Source organism: Ptychodera flava, chromosome 2, assembly GCF_041260155.1.
Source record: "Ptychodera flava strain L36383 chromosome 2, AS_Pfla_20210202, whole genome shotgun sequence".
Classification (NCBI taxonomy): Eukaryota; Metazoa; Hemichordata; class Enteropneusta; family Ptychoderidae; genus Ptychodera; species Ptychodera flava.
Window position 1 is genome coordinate 15,965,760 of NC_091929.1, and position 15,965 is coordinate 15,981,724.

At 39.3% G+C, this 15,965-nt stretch overlaps 2 protein-coding genes across 2 annotated transcripts; both read left to right on the forward strand.

The window, feature by feature from the left end:
• Positions 1–442: 442 nt before the first annotated feature.
• Positions 443–1,390, forward strand: LOC139149110 (uncharacterized). Its single transcript, XM_070720671.1, has one exon. The coding sequence runs from the start codon at positions 443–445 to the stop codon at positions 1,388–1,390; it is 948 nt and encodes a 315-aa protein (XP_070576772.1).
• Positions 1,391–2,363: 973 nt separating this feature from the next.
• LOC139149118 (uncharacterized) lies at positions 2,364–3,218 on the forward strand. The gene has a single exon (XM_070720683.1). It carries the CDS (start codon positions 2,364–2,366, stop codon positions 3,216–3,218), a length of 855 nt encoding a protein of 284 aa, XP_070576784.1.
• Positions 3,219–15,965: the final 12,747 nt, after the last annotated feature.

A 15,965-nucleotide genomic window follows, 5' to 3' on the forward strand; every position in this document is an offset into this window, starting at 1 on the left:
CCCGATTTATTGAAAGTATACAACAACATCTTAATTGATCAACAGTCTCGCGACTTTATCGAGGAAGTCGACGACGATGATAAAACAAACGGACATTATCTTCCCCATCGCTCAGTAAAGAAAGACTCGACGACTACACCCATTCGTGTTGTATATGATTGCAGCTGCAGACAATCAGATTCACCTAGTCTAAATGACTGTTTACAGACTGGACCGCCACTTCTTAACGATCTCTCATCGATTCTACTCAGATTTCGAGTGCATGACATCGCGCTCAGCAGTGACATCGAGAAAGCATTTCTCAATGTACGTCTTGACGAAAATGACCGGAAATTCACAAAATTTCTCTGGTTATCTGACCCAAGCGACCCCGAGAGCCCGTTCAAAGTTTATCGTTTTAAAACCGTTCTCTTTGGCGCGGTCTGTTCACCCTTCATATTAAATGCAGTCGTCACAAACACATTTGGAGTCAAACAATAACACTCCAATCGCCGCTGATCTTAAAGATAATATCTACGTTGATAATGTCATCTCGGGTGTTAACAATACTACGGAAGCTACGAAATACTACACTGACGCAAACTCTCTCATGAAATCCGCTGGATTTAACCTTCGCTCGTGGTCATCGAACAATGATGAAATACGCAAATTAGCCGCTAAGGACAAAACGCTGGAAACGAACACCAACGTGGGTGTTCTCGGAATGCGCTGGTTAATGGACTCTGATCAACTCGCTTACGCTAAGAAAAAGGATGTGAAGAAATCGGACTATCTCGCGACAAAGCGTGAAGTCACACAAGTAACCGCAAGTTTATTCGACCCCCTCGGATATCTTTCACCCGTTCAAGTGAAAGCAAAGACATTTATTCAAGACATATGGAAGAGAAATTTAGATTGGGACGAACCGCTAGAAACCGACCTCGCAAATCGATGGAAACACATAGCATCGGACTTCAACGCGAGCACCGAAATCAAGATCGACCGTCGTTATTTCGCCGAGAATACGAGCGCCGATCATGAACTACACGTATTCGCAGATGCCAGCTGTAAAGCTTACGGTGCAGCCGCATACCTTCGCCGCGGTGACCAAACGTCTTTGGTCATGGCAAAAACACGCGTCGCTCCAATCAAGGAATTATCACTGCCCTGCCTCGAACTTATGGCAGCATTAGTCGGTTCTAGACTACTACGCTTCGTTTACAACGCCTTGCAAGACAAAGTCAATATCACAGATCGTACACTGTGGTCGGACAATCAATGCGTTATACATTGGATAACACGAAGAGACAAGAAACTTCCGGTATTCGTTGCAAACCGAGTCAAGAAATTAGAAATGTGCCATGCACGATCAAATATTGTCCAACCAAGGACAATCAAGCCGATTTATTAACACGTGGAATCTCAACCCGTGAGTTAGAGAAATCCAACCTCTGGTGGCAAGGCCCACCCTGGCTAAAACAAGGTGATTGGCCTATCTGCCCCGTGTTTGACAGCTCAATATATCATGTATCTACTGAGGAGGATGTCGGTACCCTCAGTGAGGATTACAATAAGCCTAGTGATGACAGAAGCGAACCTTCTGTAAACGGAATTCAATTAATCATAGACGTCAACAGATATAGCGGTCTCACAAAGTTACTTCGCGTAACCGCATTAGTCCTGCGTTTTATCTCAAACCTAAAACAAAAGGCAACTCGCAAAACCGGACTGATAACCGCTGACGAACTCAATCGCGCTGAGATAGAGTGGATTAAAGATGTACAAAGACAAGAATTCGCCGACATCGCAAAGAAAATACGCGATAACAAGAAGAAGACGTTGCTAAGCAGACAACTCGGACTGTTTACCGATAAAGACGGCATTCTACGTTGTGGGGGAGGCTACACAATGCTCCCCTGGACTTTGTGACAAAGTTCCCGATTCTACTACCGCCAGCCCATCGGTTCACCGATCTCGTGATTTTGAACGCACACGCACGCGCACTTCACTCTGGATTACAGACAACGGTAACCTACATTCGACGACGCTTCTGGATAGCCAAGATTCGCCAGACCGTGAAAAAATTGCTAAGAAAATGCGTCACCTGTCGGAAAACGAACGGCAAACCTTATCAAATACCGATACAAGCTCCGCTTCAATCGTATCGCGTAAACGACGCCCCTCCCTTCGCAATTACTGGAGTGGATTTCACCGGAGCGCTATTCGTTAAATCGCCTAACGGTAAGGAAACAAAAGCCTACATATGTTTGTTCACCCGTGCCGTGACTCGCGCCGTTCACCTCGAATTGGTACCTGATCTATCTACGGGGTCGTTTCTACTCGCCTTCCGACGATTCGCAGCAAGACGCTTGCTACCCTCGAAGATGATTTCGGACAACGCCTCTACTTATTTATCCGCCGCGGATGAAATACGGAAATTATTCTACGCACCAGATGTGAAACGCTATTTAGCTAATCGACGTGTACAATGGTCCTTCATACCTAAACGCGCCCCTTGGTTCGGAGGTTTCTGGGAACGCATGATCGGACTGACTAAAAACGCGATAAAGAAAGTACTCGGTCGCGCCTTCGTTACATTCGACGAATTGAACACTATTGTTACAGAGATTGAAACCATGTTGAACGACCGACCTCTCACGTACTTGTACACGGATTCTGAAGACACGACGCCCCTATCACCGTCTCACCTTCTGCAGGGACGACCACTTACAGGCGTACCACACCCACTATACGACGACGACGAACTTTTGGACCCAACCTATGGAAATAGCAGCAGCTTGAACAAACGGTACGTACGCATTGCTCAATTACAAGAACAATTCTGGCGTCGATGGATTTCAGAATATCTACCTGCTTTGCGTGAACATCACAAATTAAACGGAACTACCAACAACAAAATCAAGGTCGGAGATGTTGTTCTAGTTCACAGTGACACTGAACGACGAATGCATTGGCCACTAGCCATCGTGGAGAAATTAAACTACGGAAGAGATGGAATGATACGATCTGCGGAAATCAAGACTACGACCGGACTCACTAATCGTCCTATTGTGAAACTTTATCCCCTCGAAGTGAAGGCAGACACTTCTACATTGTTACCAAGCAGCAACAATGACACGGACACAATTCTGCCTGACCCTAGTAAAGGTCAACGACGTTCTACACGTACAGCAGCAGCCATCGCACGTTGTAGGATACATGACCTGAACACTAAGTGAACTCTATATATCGGACAATATATATTGGACACTATTTAATGGACCCTATATACTCATATATACTCACCATATGATATCTAGTCATTTTACTCAGTATTTCGATTACTTTCAATTTTTGCATTTTCTCGAGTTTTAGTTTTACGATGATTTTTCGAATTTTAGACTTGATACCTTTTCTGTCGGGCGGGAGAATGTCGAGAAACGTATACAAAGATAGCTACTTCTTAATTCCTTGACAATGAAGACAGATTGTAATCTCTTCAGTTCCTTCCAATATCCTGTGTTTACACATAGTTTTAATTCTTTCTGACGTGTGACTCATCTCTAACCAATCAAAGTCAAAGACGCTTCTTACTTTCCCGCCAAAATCGGCTATATCACAGCCTGAATTAGCCACTTTACTTTAGTATATGTTTACGCACAGTATAGTGTATGTGTATGCGTATACTCAGAGCGCATCGCTCACCACTGGATCTGGTCGTCACTTATCCACCCACTGATACATTATATTATTGTAGCAGTAGTTCATCGTAGCTGTAGTAATAAAGTTTGAAGAAATACAGTCGACGCCTCTGTCTCCATCACTTGAACTCAAAAGATCCTGATTCGTAAACAATCCCACACAATACGGGGTATAATGTAATGATCATTGGAGAGGGGATGTCCTGGCCTTTCTAATAATATACAAATCAGCTGTAACTGAATATTCATAGTAGGCAGCTAGTTGGTTTCTTATGCCCACGCAACAGATGTGTGAAGAAACTTTGAAAATGGTGGAATCAAATCGGACAATGTGCAGCTAGGCATCAAATTGCTGATATGTTTTGTGACAATGAGTTTTTTGATGACAGAGAGATAAAAAAGACAACTTGCAAGATGACAACAGACATTTTTATGTGAATATACATGGAGGTTTAAAGAAAGACCCTATACCTCCATGGTATATAGTACTTAAATTCAAACTTTGATACATTTATACAAATAAGACCTGTTACAATTTGCAAAAAAATTGTTACATTGTTGTTAAAACCAAAGAAAATGTAATACCGGTTATGATGATATGTAACTTAATCATTAACACTCCCAAAGAATTAGGGATATGCACTGTGTTGTGATCAGGTCTGATATGCTAATTTTAATTCAGGCCATAAGGGTATACAGGGTTTCTCTATAATATAGAAAGGAAAGGGTTAAGCGCGCGTTACACTTGACTTGAATATGTGTTCTTATTCCGGGTATGTCTTGGGTGTGCTTTCTGATTACGAGAGTGACTCAAACATGTTATGAGACATCAGTGCTTTAATATTTAGTCGAGGGTGATGAGTTGACAAATTTAACTTTCTTTTCATTGCAACAGTCAGACAAGAAGGATCGGGTTGGCCTAAAACATAAATCTAATCTATGATGGTCTAAAGCTGCCACGGATGAAACTACGTCAAAATTAATCGTGTGCTTAGTTTTATGTTAGCTATTTTAATGGAAATGATTCAAAGTAATATTGAAACAAAAACAAAAAACGCTTGCATATAAAATAAAATAATTTGGACATTTTTGTGTGTTTTGTAAAAATAAAATCAAACTATAGAGATCGGAAACCAAAATTGTTTGATTATGATTTGCTTTTGATTAAAAAAACGGGGAACATTTCATTAAAAACATCTTATCGGTGTACAAACAAAAACATAAAATCAAAATTTAAATGAAAATCATATAAAGTATATTACATGTAAGATTAAAACGGAAAATGTTAAATAAAAAAATGTAAATCAAATTAAAATAAAAGTAAATTAAAAGTAAAATGCAAATGAAATGAAATTCATTTCAACAATGCCGACAGCTGCAACAGTAGAAGAGCGTCCTTTTCGGTTCCCTTTGAGTTATACGCAGTCGAACGGATGGCCTCGGTCACAAGAAAAAAGGGAAAACGTCAGAATGTAGCTGCAAAAAAATCTGTGTGGTTATCATTTTCAAAGCCCACCATTTGTCATGTCGGAGTAGGAATATTTCTTCATGTAAGTAAATGTGAAGTTACAGTAAAGAGTGATAAATCGCCAATGCGTCTTGAAGGCCACATAAGAAGTGCAGCGTGCGTGGCAAGCGTCCGCTCTCTGGGCCCGATTGCTGAAAATGGCTCTGGCCTGGCGCAAAGCAAACGCCAATCGTACGTTTCGAGTGAGCCTGTCGTGCCTTCGACGCATGCTCTTAGGCCGTTACCTTTGGTTTGCTAATATTCCTGGACACCTACCTCGGTGTTTACCGTATATTAGTGGTAGGCAAATAGGGCACTCAGGGAGACTGTTGACAGTCTACTTCGGGCCTACGACTGTGTCGCGTGTTTATACTAATTCTGTTGCCACTTTTATTATTTCATTGGCACATTTATTTCTATTAGCAGTTTAGTTAACCGAAATGAGTCTAAAATGTGATGTGAAGGTACAGAAAGGGGCCTGAGAAACTATATTGTCTTCTAATCCCTGTTGTACACTGAACCATGGTATGACCGACCTATCCACAACAAGTGGACTCAAAGTTTCCAAAGCCGAGGCTCGCGTAAGTAATTTCGCATTCTGGACGCCGTGTGGCTGAAAAGTGCTAAAAGTAATAAATGAGCAAATGAAATCATAAAATTGAGGATGGAATTAGAATAATCAGCGTGAAACCTTGCAGGGTTACAGAGCGCTCACTCTACATGTTTGAATAAGCTTGATTTTTCGGAGCGACTGCAGGCCCGATCTAAACTGTCAACACAGTCTCTGCAGCCGGCCCTGTGCCCTGTTTGTCAATCTAAACACTAACGCGGCTACTGTGACAAGGGTCCAGGAATAAGACTTTCCCAACGACCGAGAGCTAATGGCCCGAGGGTGAGTGTCGAAGGCGCGAGAGGCTTGCTTGTACTATTGGCAGTAGCCTAATCCATACACGAAGTATATTTGTCTTCGGAGAATTTTGGCCTTCACCCGGAGTATGGGCGAAAGCCAAAACATTTCGAAGGCAAAGATATTTCCTCTAGGGATTAGGCTACTTGGGAAGCGGAACGTACCTGGGCGGCATGACTTGCGCCGGGCCAGGCGCTCTCTGCAGCCCGGCCTAGTTTAAACTGTTACCAAAGAGCGGACGCTTGCCATGCGTGCTCGCCAGGCAATCAAAACGCATCGGCAATTTATCACATGCATGTCTGCACATTTACACCGATGTAGAAATATTCCTACTAAGGCAAGCAAAAATGCGCTCAGAATATCACATGGAATGATAACCTATACTTAGACAAGTTTGGCAGTTCTGGGCCATCGCTACATTCTGATTTGCTTTTCTTTTTGCGTCGCAGCGACTGAGGGTTACCATTCTACTGTGTGTAACTCTATGGGAACCGTAAAGGATGTTAGTATAGTGTGGCAGTTGTCGGCCATCGCCAAATTGTGATGTTTTTTTAAACTTCATCCTCGCGATATTTTGGTTTCGGCGAAATTTGTGAATATTTATCGTTGAACCAACAACCTTGATTCGTCAATACATACTAGAACTTGAACACAATTTAGTTCTTGGTCCGAGGTATATTCGCACATACGTAGACACCGCCTTATAAGCTTCAAGACAACAAGAAGTAAATCAGATGGGTAGAGTGACTAAAATTCTTGCCAAACCACATTTACCGTTGACTGGAGGATGCTTACGAATCGCTCGAGGAAGGGTACACAGCTTGCTTCGAATGACGGATCTTCCAGTCTACCTGTACCGCCAATCAATGTAGTTTTCGTTATATTTTGAACTGTGGTCATAAATATTTACCGATTGACACATTTTTACGGGTTATGCTTGTGATAGACGATAAGTTGAAGACTCAAATTGAACGACCTTATTCAAGGTTCAAAAAAAAGCCAGTACGACAAGAATTTTCGGAATATTTAGGTTCATTTTGCCAAAATGATCACTTTTAACCAACGGACTCTGAATGACCACATTCTCTATGTTCTTGACAGTCATGACTTGTTCAAACTTTTCGTTATTCTCACGGAGAGGCCAGCGACCTTTTTGATTCATACTCGGTAACGACGCGAAAAGATGCATAGGTAGTAAAGGGAAAGCAACTCCACACATCGTTCATATTTGGGTTGTTTGCGTTTTATGTATGATATCGTGTATAATATAAGTGTATATCCTGTTTGGCTGTTTCATGTAAATTGTTGTTTTAGCCATGGCGAGGTAGTAAAGGGAAAGCAACTCCACACATCGTTCATATTTGGGTTGTTTGCGTTTTATGTATGATATCGTGTATAATATAAGTGTATATCCTGTTTGGCTGTTTCATGTAAATTGTTGTTTTAGCCATGGCGAAGGTAGTAAAGGGAAAGCAACTCCACACATCGTTCATATTTGGGTTGTTTGCGTTTTATGTATGATATCGTGTATAATATAAGTGTATATCCTGTTTGGCTGTTTCATGTAAATTGTTGTTTTAGCCATGGCGAGACGTACCCGTAATCTACGTGTCTTGTGTTACTCCGGGTTGGGGCGGAGAGATTACTGTGACACTACGATCCTTTGGCGCTACGTTTCGAAAACAGAGTTTTCTTCATCAGTCGCTTAAAATTCAGTTTTGTTCGGTGAGACGTGTTGAATGGTTGATTGTTTTTATTTTGTAATATGTTGTTCCATTTGAGTTCCATTTCCACACTAAAAAAACTGTTCCAAAACAAACCAATAATCGCATACAGAAGGAACAGAAATATAGGCGACACACTTATAAGCGCCAGACTTCACAAAAACTATAATAGCTCAAACTCAGGTTCACAAGAACCTATACAAACACAACGAGATCAAACAGTAGATATTTTAGCTTCCTTATATGAACAACAAACTCAAATGGAACAACATATTACAAAATAAAAACAATCAACCATTTAACACGTCTCACCGAACAAAACTGAATTTTAAGCGACTGATGAAGAAAACTCTGTTTCGAAACGTAGCGCCAAAGGATCGTAAGTAATCTCTCCGCCCCAAGACACATAGATTACGGGTACGTCTCGCCATGGCTAAAACAACAATTTACATGAAACAGCCAAACAGGATATACACTTATATTATACACGATATCATACATAAAACGCAAACAACCCAAATATGAACGATGTGTGGAGAGTTGCTTTCCCTTTACTAACTAACCATGGTTAAAACAACAATTTACATGAAACAGCCAAACAGGATATACACTTATATTATACACGATATCATACAAAAAAACGCAAACAACCCAAATATGAACGATGTGTGGAGTTGCTTTCCCTTTACTACCTATAGCGTGGTGTCTGTTCATATACCTTGTAGTCTTCGATTACATCGTGCTAGAGGTGACGGAGGTAACACGTTATATTACTGGGCTACCGATGAAAATTCTCAGGCTGTTTACCCTTATATCAGCATATTGGTGAAATTGAGACAGAAAAATAAACCGTCATCCATTGATCAATGAGACACAAATGGTAATTTTCCTTCCCTCCATGCATTGACCATTTCCTGACTTTACGAACTGTAATTATAGTAAACAATCGGCCCCCTTGACAATAATGAGAATACCCGTTTAATTTCCCTGACAATATTACACCAGATAAAAGAGAAACATTTGTTGACTTCTTAATTTTGTGCTACAACATTTTCGCCTATGAGGATCAGACACTCAGGTATTACACGATAACGGCATTTTTCACTGAAGTGGAGCATTGAGAAAACAATCTTGGTATTCACCATGTGACTGACAGGAATTATGAATAATTATTAAAATTGTACTGTGCAGTGTAAATTTTGTTTTAGTTGTAATTCGTTCGCGTAGATATTAAAATGTGAATTGCATCCCTTAAAAGTTGTCAAATCAATGTTTATGAAGATTGCCTTCCTGCTAATAAAAGTGCCTGAGTATTCATAAATTTTAAAACCCCAATAGCTGCGAATTAGCTGAATAGTTTTCCTGAATAGCTGCATAATTTTCATGATTTTATTTTCAAACCAAAATTGGTTCGTGTAAATGTTCTAACTAAAGGACATGTATTGAAGTATCGCTGCTCGCTGATTTGGACCATGCCAGCACGTTTTAACAGGCTGATATTGGTGCCGCGCTCAAAAATGGTGTCCCTTCGGAAAAATATAAAACAAGAGTATTTCCTGCACATACACATCGTGATCATACCAGAAATAATGCTATTTACTGGAATACACAACACACGATGGCCAACATTTTGTTGTTGTCATTTTTATTTTCTCCGTCAAATGATTAGTTTTTTAAAATGGCGGGAAATCTAAAATGATGTTAAAACGTTTGCATTTACATGCCATTTTCGACACGACAGTGTTATACACTTTTTAGTCTTTGATCATTGGTTTTATTCAAAGAAAACTCTTGGAAAACTGAGGATATATTGAGATCGGTTTATTGTGCATTCGCAACTATTGGGGCTTTATCGCTGTCTGTAACGAATGTATTTACATAAGTACGAACATGATCTTACTTGTAATAATTACATTTGTAAATGCAAAGCCCATATCTTTCCCCGTTGCATTTTATTTGTCGAATATTGCGATGCTTGGTTTGCTATACAGAGTGCAATGCGCAGTTGCTTACGGGAAATTATACCTCCGTGTCCTTTCGGCTTGTAAAGTTAGTGACCAATAGTTTTCCGCTGTAGTCGTCTGGTATAGTACCATAACATACGGTATGCCAACGATGCAAATAAAGTAATGGCGTAAAATCACATGTTTTGTAATGTTAAGACAGTATGCACCATGTCATTCTGATATTTACGAGAAAACGACCCAAGCTTACCTTTGCTCTGGTCTTGCTGTTGCCTGTCTCCGTTATCTGTAGGCCCTTCACGCTGCCCTGCCTCAAACTTTCAACCATGTTGACGAGGGGTCTTCGTTCAAGCTTTTCAAGAAGCTTTTTCAGCAATGACAGATCCTTTACCGATATACGCCCCATTCGTTCAAGCTTGATGAAGATTTCTTCCGCTTTGTGGACGTCTTCAATCTCGCGAGCAGCGATCGGTTCACCCTCTAACAAAAATTTTAATTGCCCCACCTCATCTTTCGTTAACTCTTTAGCTACATCAAGTAACAAGCTTTGCAACGGATCAATGTTGGCCATCTTAATTTTTAGCTATTAAAATTAGCTAAAAGAGGCAAGAACTACGTGCAGTGCACTGTAGTATAAGATGCTCGTCAAGGATCGCGCAAAGTGATCTGATCCAGTTTTTGATCCTGCTTTTATTGTAAGACCCTCTGCGCAGAAATTAAGTCGTCTTCATATGCGCAGATTGGAGGCAGGCCAAGGTGACTTTTTTGGTTTTGTATTCAAATACCTTTATCTTGATTGAAACCTGTCATGATGATTGCTACCATTGTTGTACCATGATGTTACCAGTACAAGATTAAAATGTCTACAGGTATTGACACAACAGCAGAAAAATAAAAAGTTCATATATTGATGCGTGCTGTAGAATTTACGACAGCGACCTGGAAATTGCAAAGTTCGACCTTAAAATAATATATGTTGCCACAGTGAGTAAAGTCATGCCGCATTCAATTTTCTAAAATGGAAAACTTTTACCAGACTGTGAAACGCGATGTTTTTTATCCCTCTCAGTACCATCTTCAGGAAACTGTAAGTTTCGAGTTATAATATTATCCGATCATTTACTTTACATCCCGTAACCTATTCTCGACAACATTCTCTTACAGGCAATTGCTTGCTACAGACCGTTACCGTCTCGTCGGGCGTCTCCTGCCCTGATATCAAAGTTCTTGTAACCGTAGTATAATGTAACTAAGCAAGCTGGCTAACGAGGGGCGGTTCTCATGTTTTTTTCGCAATTCATTGATTGGTCAAAGATTCTCCGCCCTCGATTCCTTCATCTAGGAAGCCATTGGTTAATACCTATGACGTCTAGTTGACTGCATGATTCTCGATAAGGAGGCCTGCCAATGGAAATATCCACAGCTATCAAACTAGGTTACAGTTCGTATGACGCAATTACCTAAACTCAGACACCCTGAATCATGTGACATCTCATAGCGTCTGATGACAAAACGCCTAGTTTCCATACGCCAATCAAGTTGCGGGAGTCCAAAGTCATCAATACCTGATGGTGACACATTTACTGAAAGTTCTGATGAAGTTCTAAGGGACTGGACACAAATTACAGGGGGGGGGGGTGGGCCGGGGTTTTTTGGGGGTGGGTCGCCATTTTTCGCGCAAGCATTTTTGAAGGGTCATAAAATTTTGTGCAAGCCTATGGGGAGGGTCACCTTTTTTCATGCATCAAAGCTGAAATTGCATGTGCACGTTATGGAATACTGAAAAAAGAAAAAATACCTCCTGGCACTTTCATTTTCTGCCATTACCATTTTCGGCGCGCCCTTCGGGTGCAAATTTCAGGTATAATAAACAATGTATTGATGATCAAAGCAGCCGCATTGATTTAAGTTGTCATGATTTCTACTTATTCAATACTATTGTGCATAACTGTCCCCTATAATAACTCTTTCAATAACATTTGGGAGATTACTTATTTGACATCATTCTCCCATTGACAATACATCGGGTATAGGTCAGTGTCAAACGTTCATGTCGCTGTATGTACATTTTTTATTTTTTTGAGGACATTGACAGAATACAAATTGTTCAGAATAGTGCATAGGGTCATCAATAACAACTGGAAGCTTCAGGTCGAACAACTTTTGAATAACAATTTAGGATCAGATAACCTATGAGTTATTTGTAGTTTCCTCATAGCCTACAATGTATAGTGAATCAACATTTTAGTGAAATTCCAAAATCAAATTTCTTGCACAACCATTGACTTGAAACCACTCTAGTCTAATCATGAATATTAATACTAATAATTAGGTGTACATAAATGCACAGGTTTACCAAGTTGTGTATTGGAAAAAAAATTATTCATAGTTTCATCATAGACTGCCATGTATAGTGAATGGACATTTCAGTGAAATTCCAAAATCAAATTTCTTGCACACCCATTGACTTGAAACTACTCTAGTCTAATCATGAACATTAATACCAATAATCAAGTGTTCATAAATGCACAGATTTTCCTATTTTTTTATTGGAAAAAAAACTATTCATAGTTTCATCATAGACTGCCATGTATAGTGAATCGACATTTAAGTGATATGCCAAAATCAAATTTCTTGCACAACCATTGACTTGAAACCTCTCTAGTCTATCATGAACATTAGTACCAATAATTCAGTGTACATAAATGCACAGATTTACCTATTTTTGTATTGGAAAAAAATTATTCATAGGTTTCACCATAGACTGCCATGTATAGTGAATCAACATTTCGGTGAAATTCCAAAATCACATTTCTTACACACACATGGACTTGTAACCACTCTAGTCTAATCAAGAACATAAATGTCAATAATCAAGCATCGAAATACACAGATTTGCCAAGTTTTGTATTTAAAAAAAAATATTCATAGTTTCTTCATAGACTACAATGTATAATGGATCCACATTTCATGCGAAATTCCAAAAACAAAGTTATTGTAGACAGATGCACGTGTTACCACCCTCTTCTAATCAAGTACAATTATGTCAATTATTCAGGGTCATATATACACAAACAGTGCATATTTTTAATTCTAAAAATTTTTTTTACAGTTTTGTCATAGACTCCCATGTATAGTGGATCAACATTTTATGCGAAATTCCAAAAACAAAGTTATTGTAGACAGATGCACGTGTTACCACCCTCTTCTAATCAAGCACAATTATGTCAATTATTGAGGGTCCATATATGCACAAATAGTGCAAATTTTTAATTCTGAAATTTTTTTGACAGTGTTGTCATAGACTCCCATGTATAGTTTTGTCATAGACTCCTATGTATAGTGGATCAACATTTTGACAGAAATTCCAAAATCAAATATCTTGTTCACATGTGCACTTGTAAACAACCCATGCTAATCAAGTATATCTATATCAGTTATTAAACATCTGTATATCAGCAGATATAGCTAGTTTTATACTGGAAAATACACGTTTGTAGTTGTCTTATAGTCGACTACATGTATAGTGAATCAACATTATCGATAAAATCTAAAAATTACATTTTTTTGTACAGGCATGCACTTTTTACCTGCCACTTCAAGCAAAGTACATTTACATGAATTATCACACACATATGATTTGATATTTCTTGGACAACGCGTTATGTCGGCCACATTTTGCCTTCCTTTCGGGAGGGCGACATAAATTTAATGTCCAGTCCCTAAACGGCGACAGGCACAGGCCATTACGTCGAGCTATGGAGTAGATCATCAGTCTCGATTCTGAGGAAAACTAGTACTTTAAGCTAGATCGGGACATCTTGTCCAATCGGTCGAGCAAAAACTAATCAGTAAAGTCGGACATAACTGTCGCTGGTTTCGCTAGGCGTTGGTGATTGATTTGCAAGACCGCTAGGGACACATCAGTGTGAGCTGCGTAGCCAACCAGGTGCTGTGAAAGTCTGTTTTACGCACACACGATTAAAGAATGTGGTTGAGAAGATTATGTAATTCGTCTAGATCTGTTCAGGCGTTTAAGATTATTTTACATGTAAAGCAGCTTATTAGTCCCCACGGACGAAGTCCGGGGAGACTTATAGATTGGGTCATGTCTGTCTGTCCGTCCGTTCGTCCGTCCGTTCATGCAGATATCTCAGACATGCCTTGGTCAATTTCTTTCAAACTTTGCGCAAGGATAGTACCCTACCCCATACAGATGCCCGTCGATTTGTTTGACAATGTGATTAAATTTGTTAGAGGACTTTTTAGTTTACACCTCCATAGACTCCCATATATAAGGCAGTTCTCCATAGACTTCCATGTATAAGGCAGTTCTCCATAGACTCCCATGTATAAGGCAGTTCTCCATAGACTCCCATGTATAAGTCAGTTCTCCATAGACTCCCATGTATAAGGCCAAGAAAAATAAAAATTTAGTTTCTCATCGTATTCATATTGCAAAAAGGATGCAGTGACACAGTTTTTAGTCCCCACGGATGAAGTCCAGGGGGCTTATAGATTGGGTCATGTCCATCCGTGAGTCCATCCGTTCACGCAGATATCTCAGACTCTTTGACAAAATGTCACGTGAACTTGGTAACCTTTGACCTCAAATATATATATTTGTCCATAACTCAGTAACCACAAGTTCTACACATGGTATGATGGGACATCTTATGACGCCACATATTGTACCTCATTAATTATGTGCATATCTAATTTTGAGCGAGCCAATAGAGCTAGAGGTCTGATTTTTGGTATATAGGGATAACTTAGCAATACAATTTCTTTGACAAAATGTCACGTGACCTCAATGACCTTTAACCTAAAATATACATAATTGTCCATAACTCAGTAAAGTGCTACACCCTTCATATTTGGTATGATGGGAGACCCTATGACGCCACATACTGTTCCTCATTAATTATGTGCAAATCTAATTCTGAGCAAGCCAATAGAGCTGGATGTCTAATTTTTGGTATATAGGGATAAATATAGGATAAGAAATTTTTTTGACAAAATGTCATGTGACCTCGATGACCTTTTACCTAAAATATACGTTTATGTCAATAAATAAGCAACCACAAGTGCCATGTCTTTTATATTTAGTGGGATATGAGACCCTATGACAACACATGCTTTACCTTATTAATTATGCACATATCTAATTCTGGGCAAGCGAATAGAGCTAGAGGTCTGATTTTTGGCATATAGGGATTAATTAGCAATAATTTTTTTTTGACAAAATGTAACATGACCTCATGACCTTTGACCTCAAATATACATATTTGTCCATAACTCAGTAAAGTGCTACACCCTTCATATTTGGTATGATGGGAGACCCTATGACGCCACATACTGTTCCTCATTAATTATGTGCAAATCTAATTCTGAGCAAGCCAATAGAGCTGGATGTCTAATTTTGGTATATAGGGATAAATATAGGATAAGAAATTTTTTTGACAAAATGTCATGTGACCTCGATGACCTTTTACCTAAAATATACGTTTATGTCAATAAATAAGCAACCACAAGTGCCATGTCTTTTATATTTAGTGGGATATGAGACCCTATGACAACACATGCTTTACCTTATTAATTATGCACATATCTAATTCTGGGCAAGCGAATAGAGCTAGAGGTCTGATTTTTGGCATATAGGGATTAATTAGCATAATTTTTTTTTGACAAAATGTAACATGACCTCATGACCTTTGACCTCAAATATACATATTTGTCCATAACTCAGTAACCACGAGTGCTACACCCTTCATATTTGGTATGATGGGAGTCTTTTGACGCCACATGCTGTACCTCATTAATTATGCACATAACTAATTCTAAGCAAGCCAACAGAGCTGGACGTCTGATTTTTGGTATATAGGGATAACTATAGGATAGATATTTTTTGATGAAATGTCATGTGACCTCGATGACCTTTTACCTAAAATATACGTTTATGTCAATAAATAAGCAACCACAAGTGCTATATCCTTATATTTAGTAGGATGGAAGACCTAATGACAACACACGCTTTACCTCATTAATTATGCACATATCTAATTCTGGGCAAGCGAATAGAGCTTGAGGTCTGATTTTTTGCATGTTGGGATTAATTAGCAATACAATTTTTTTTTTCAAAATGTAACGTGACCTCAATGACCTTTGACCTTGATTATACAT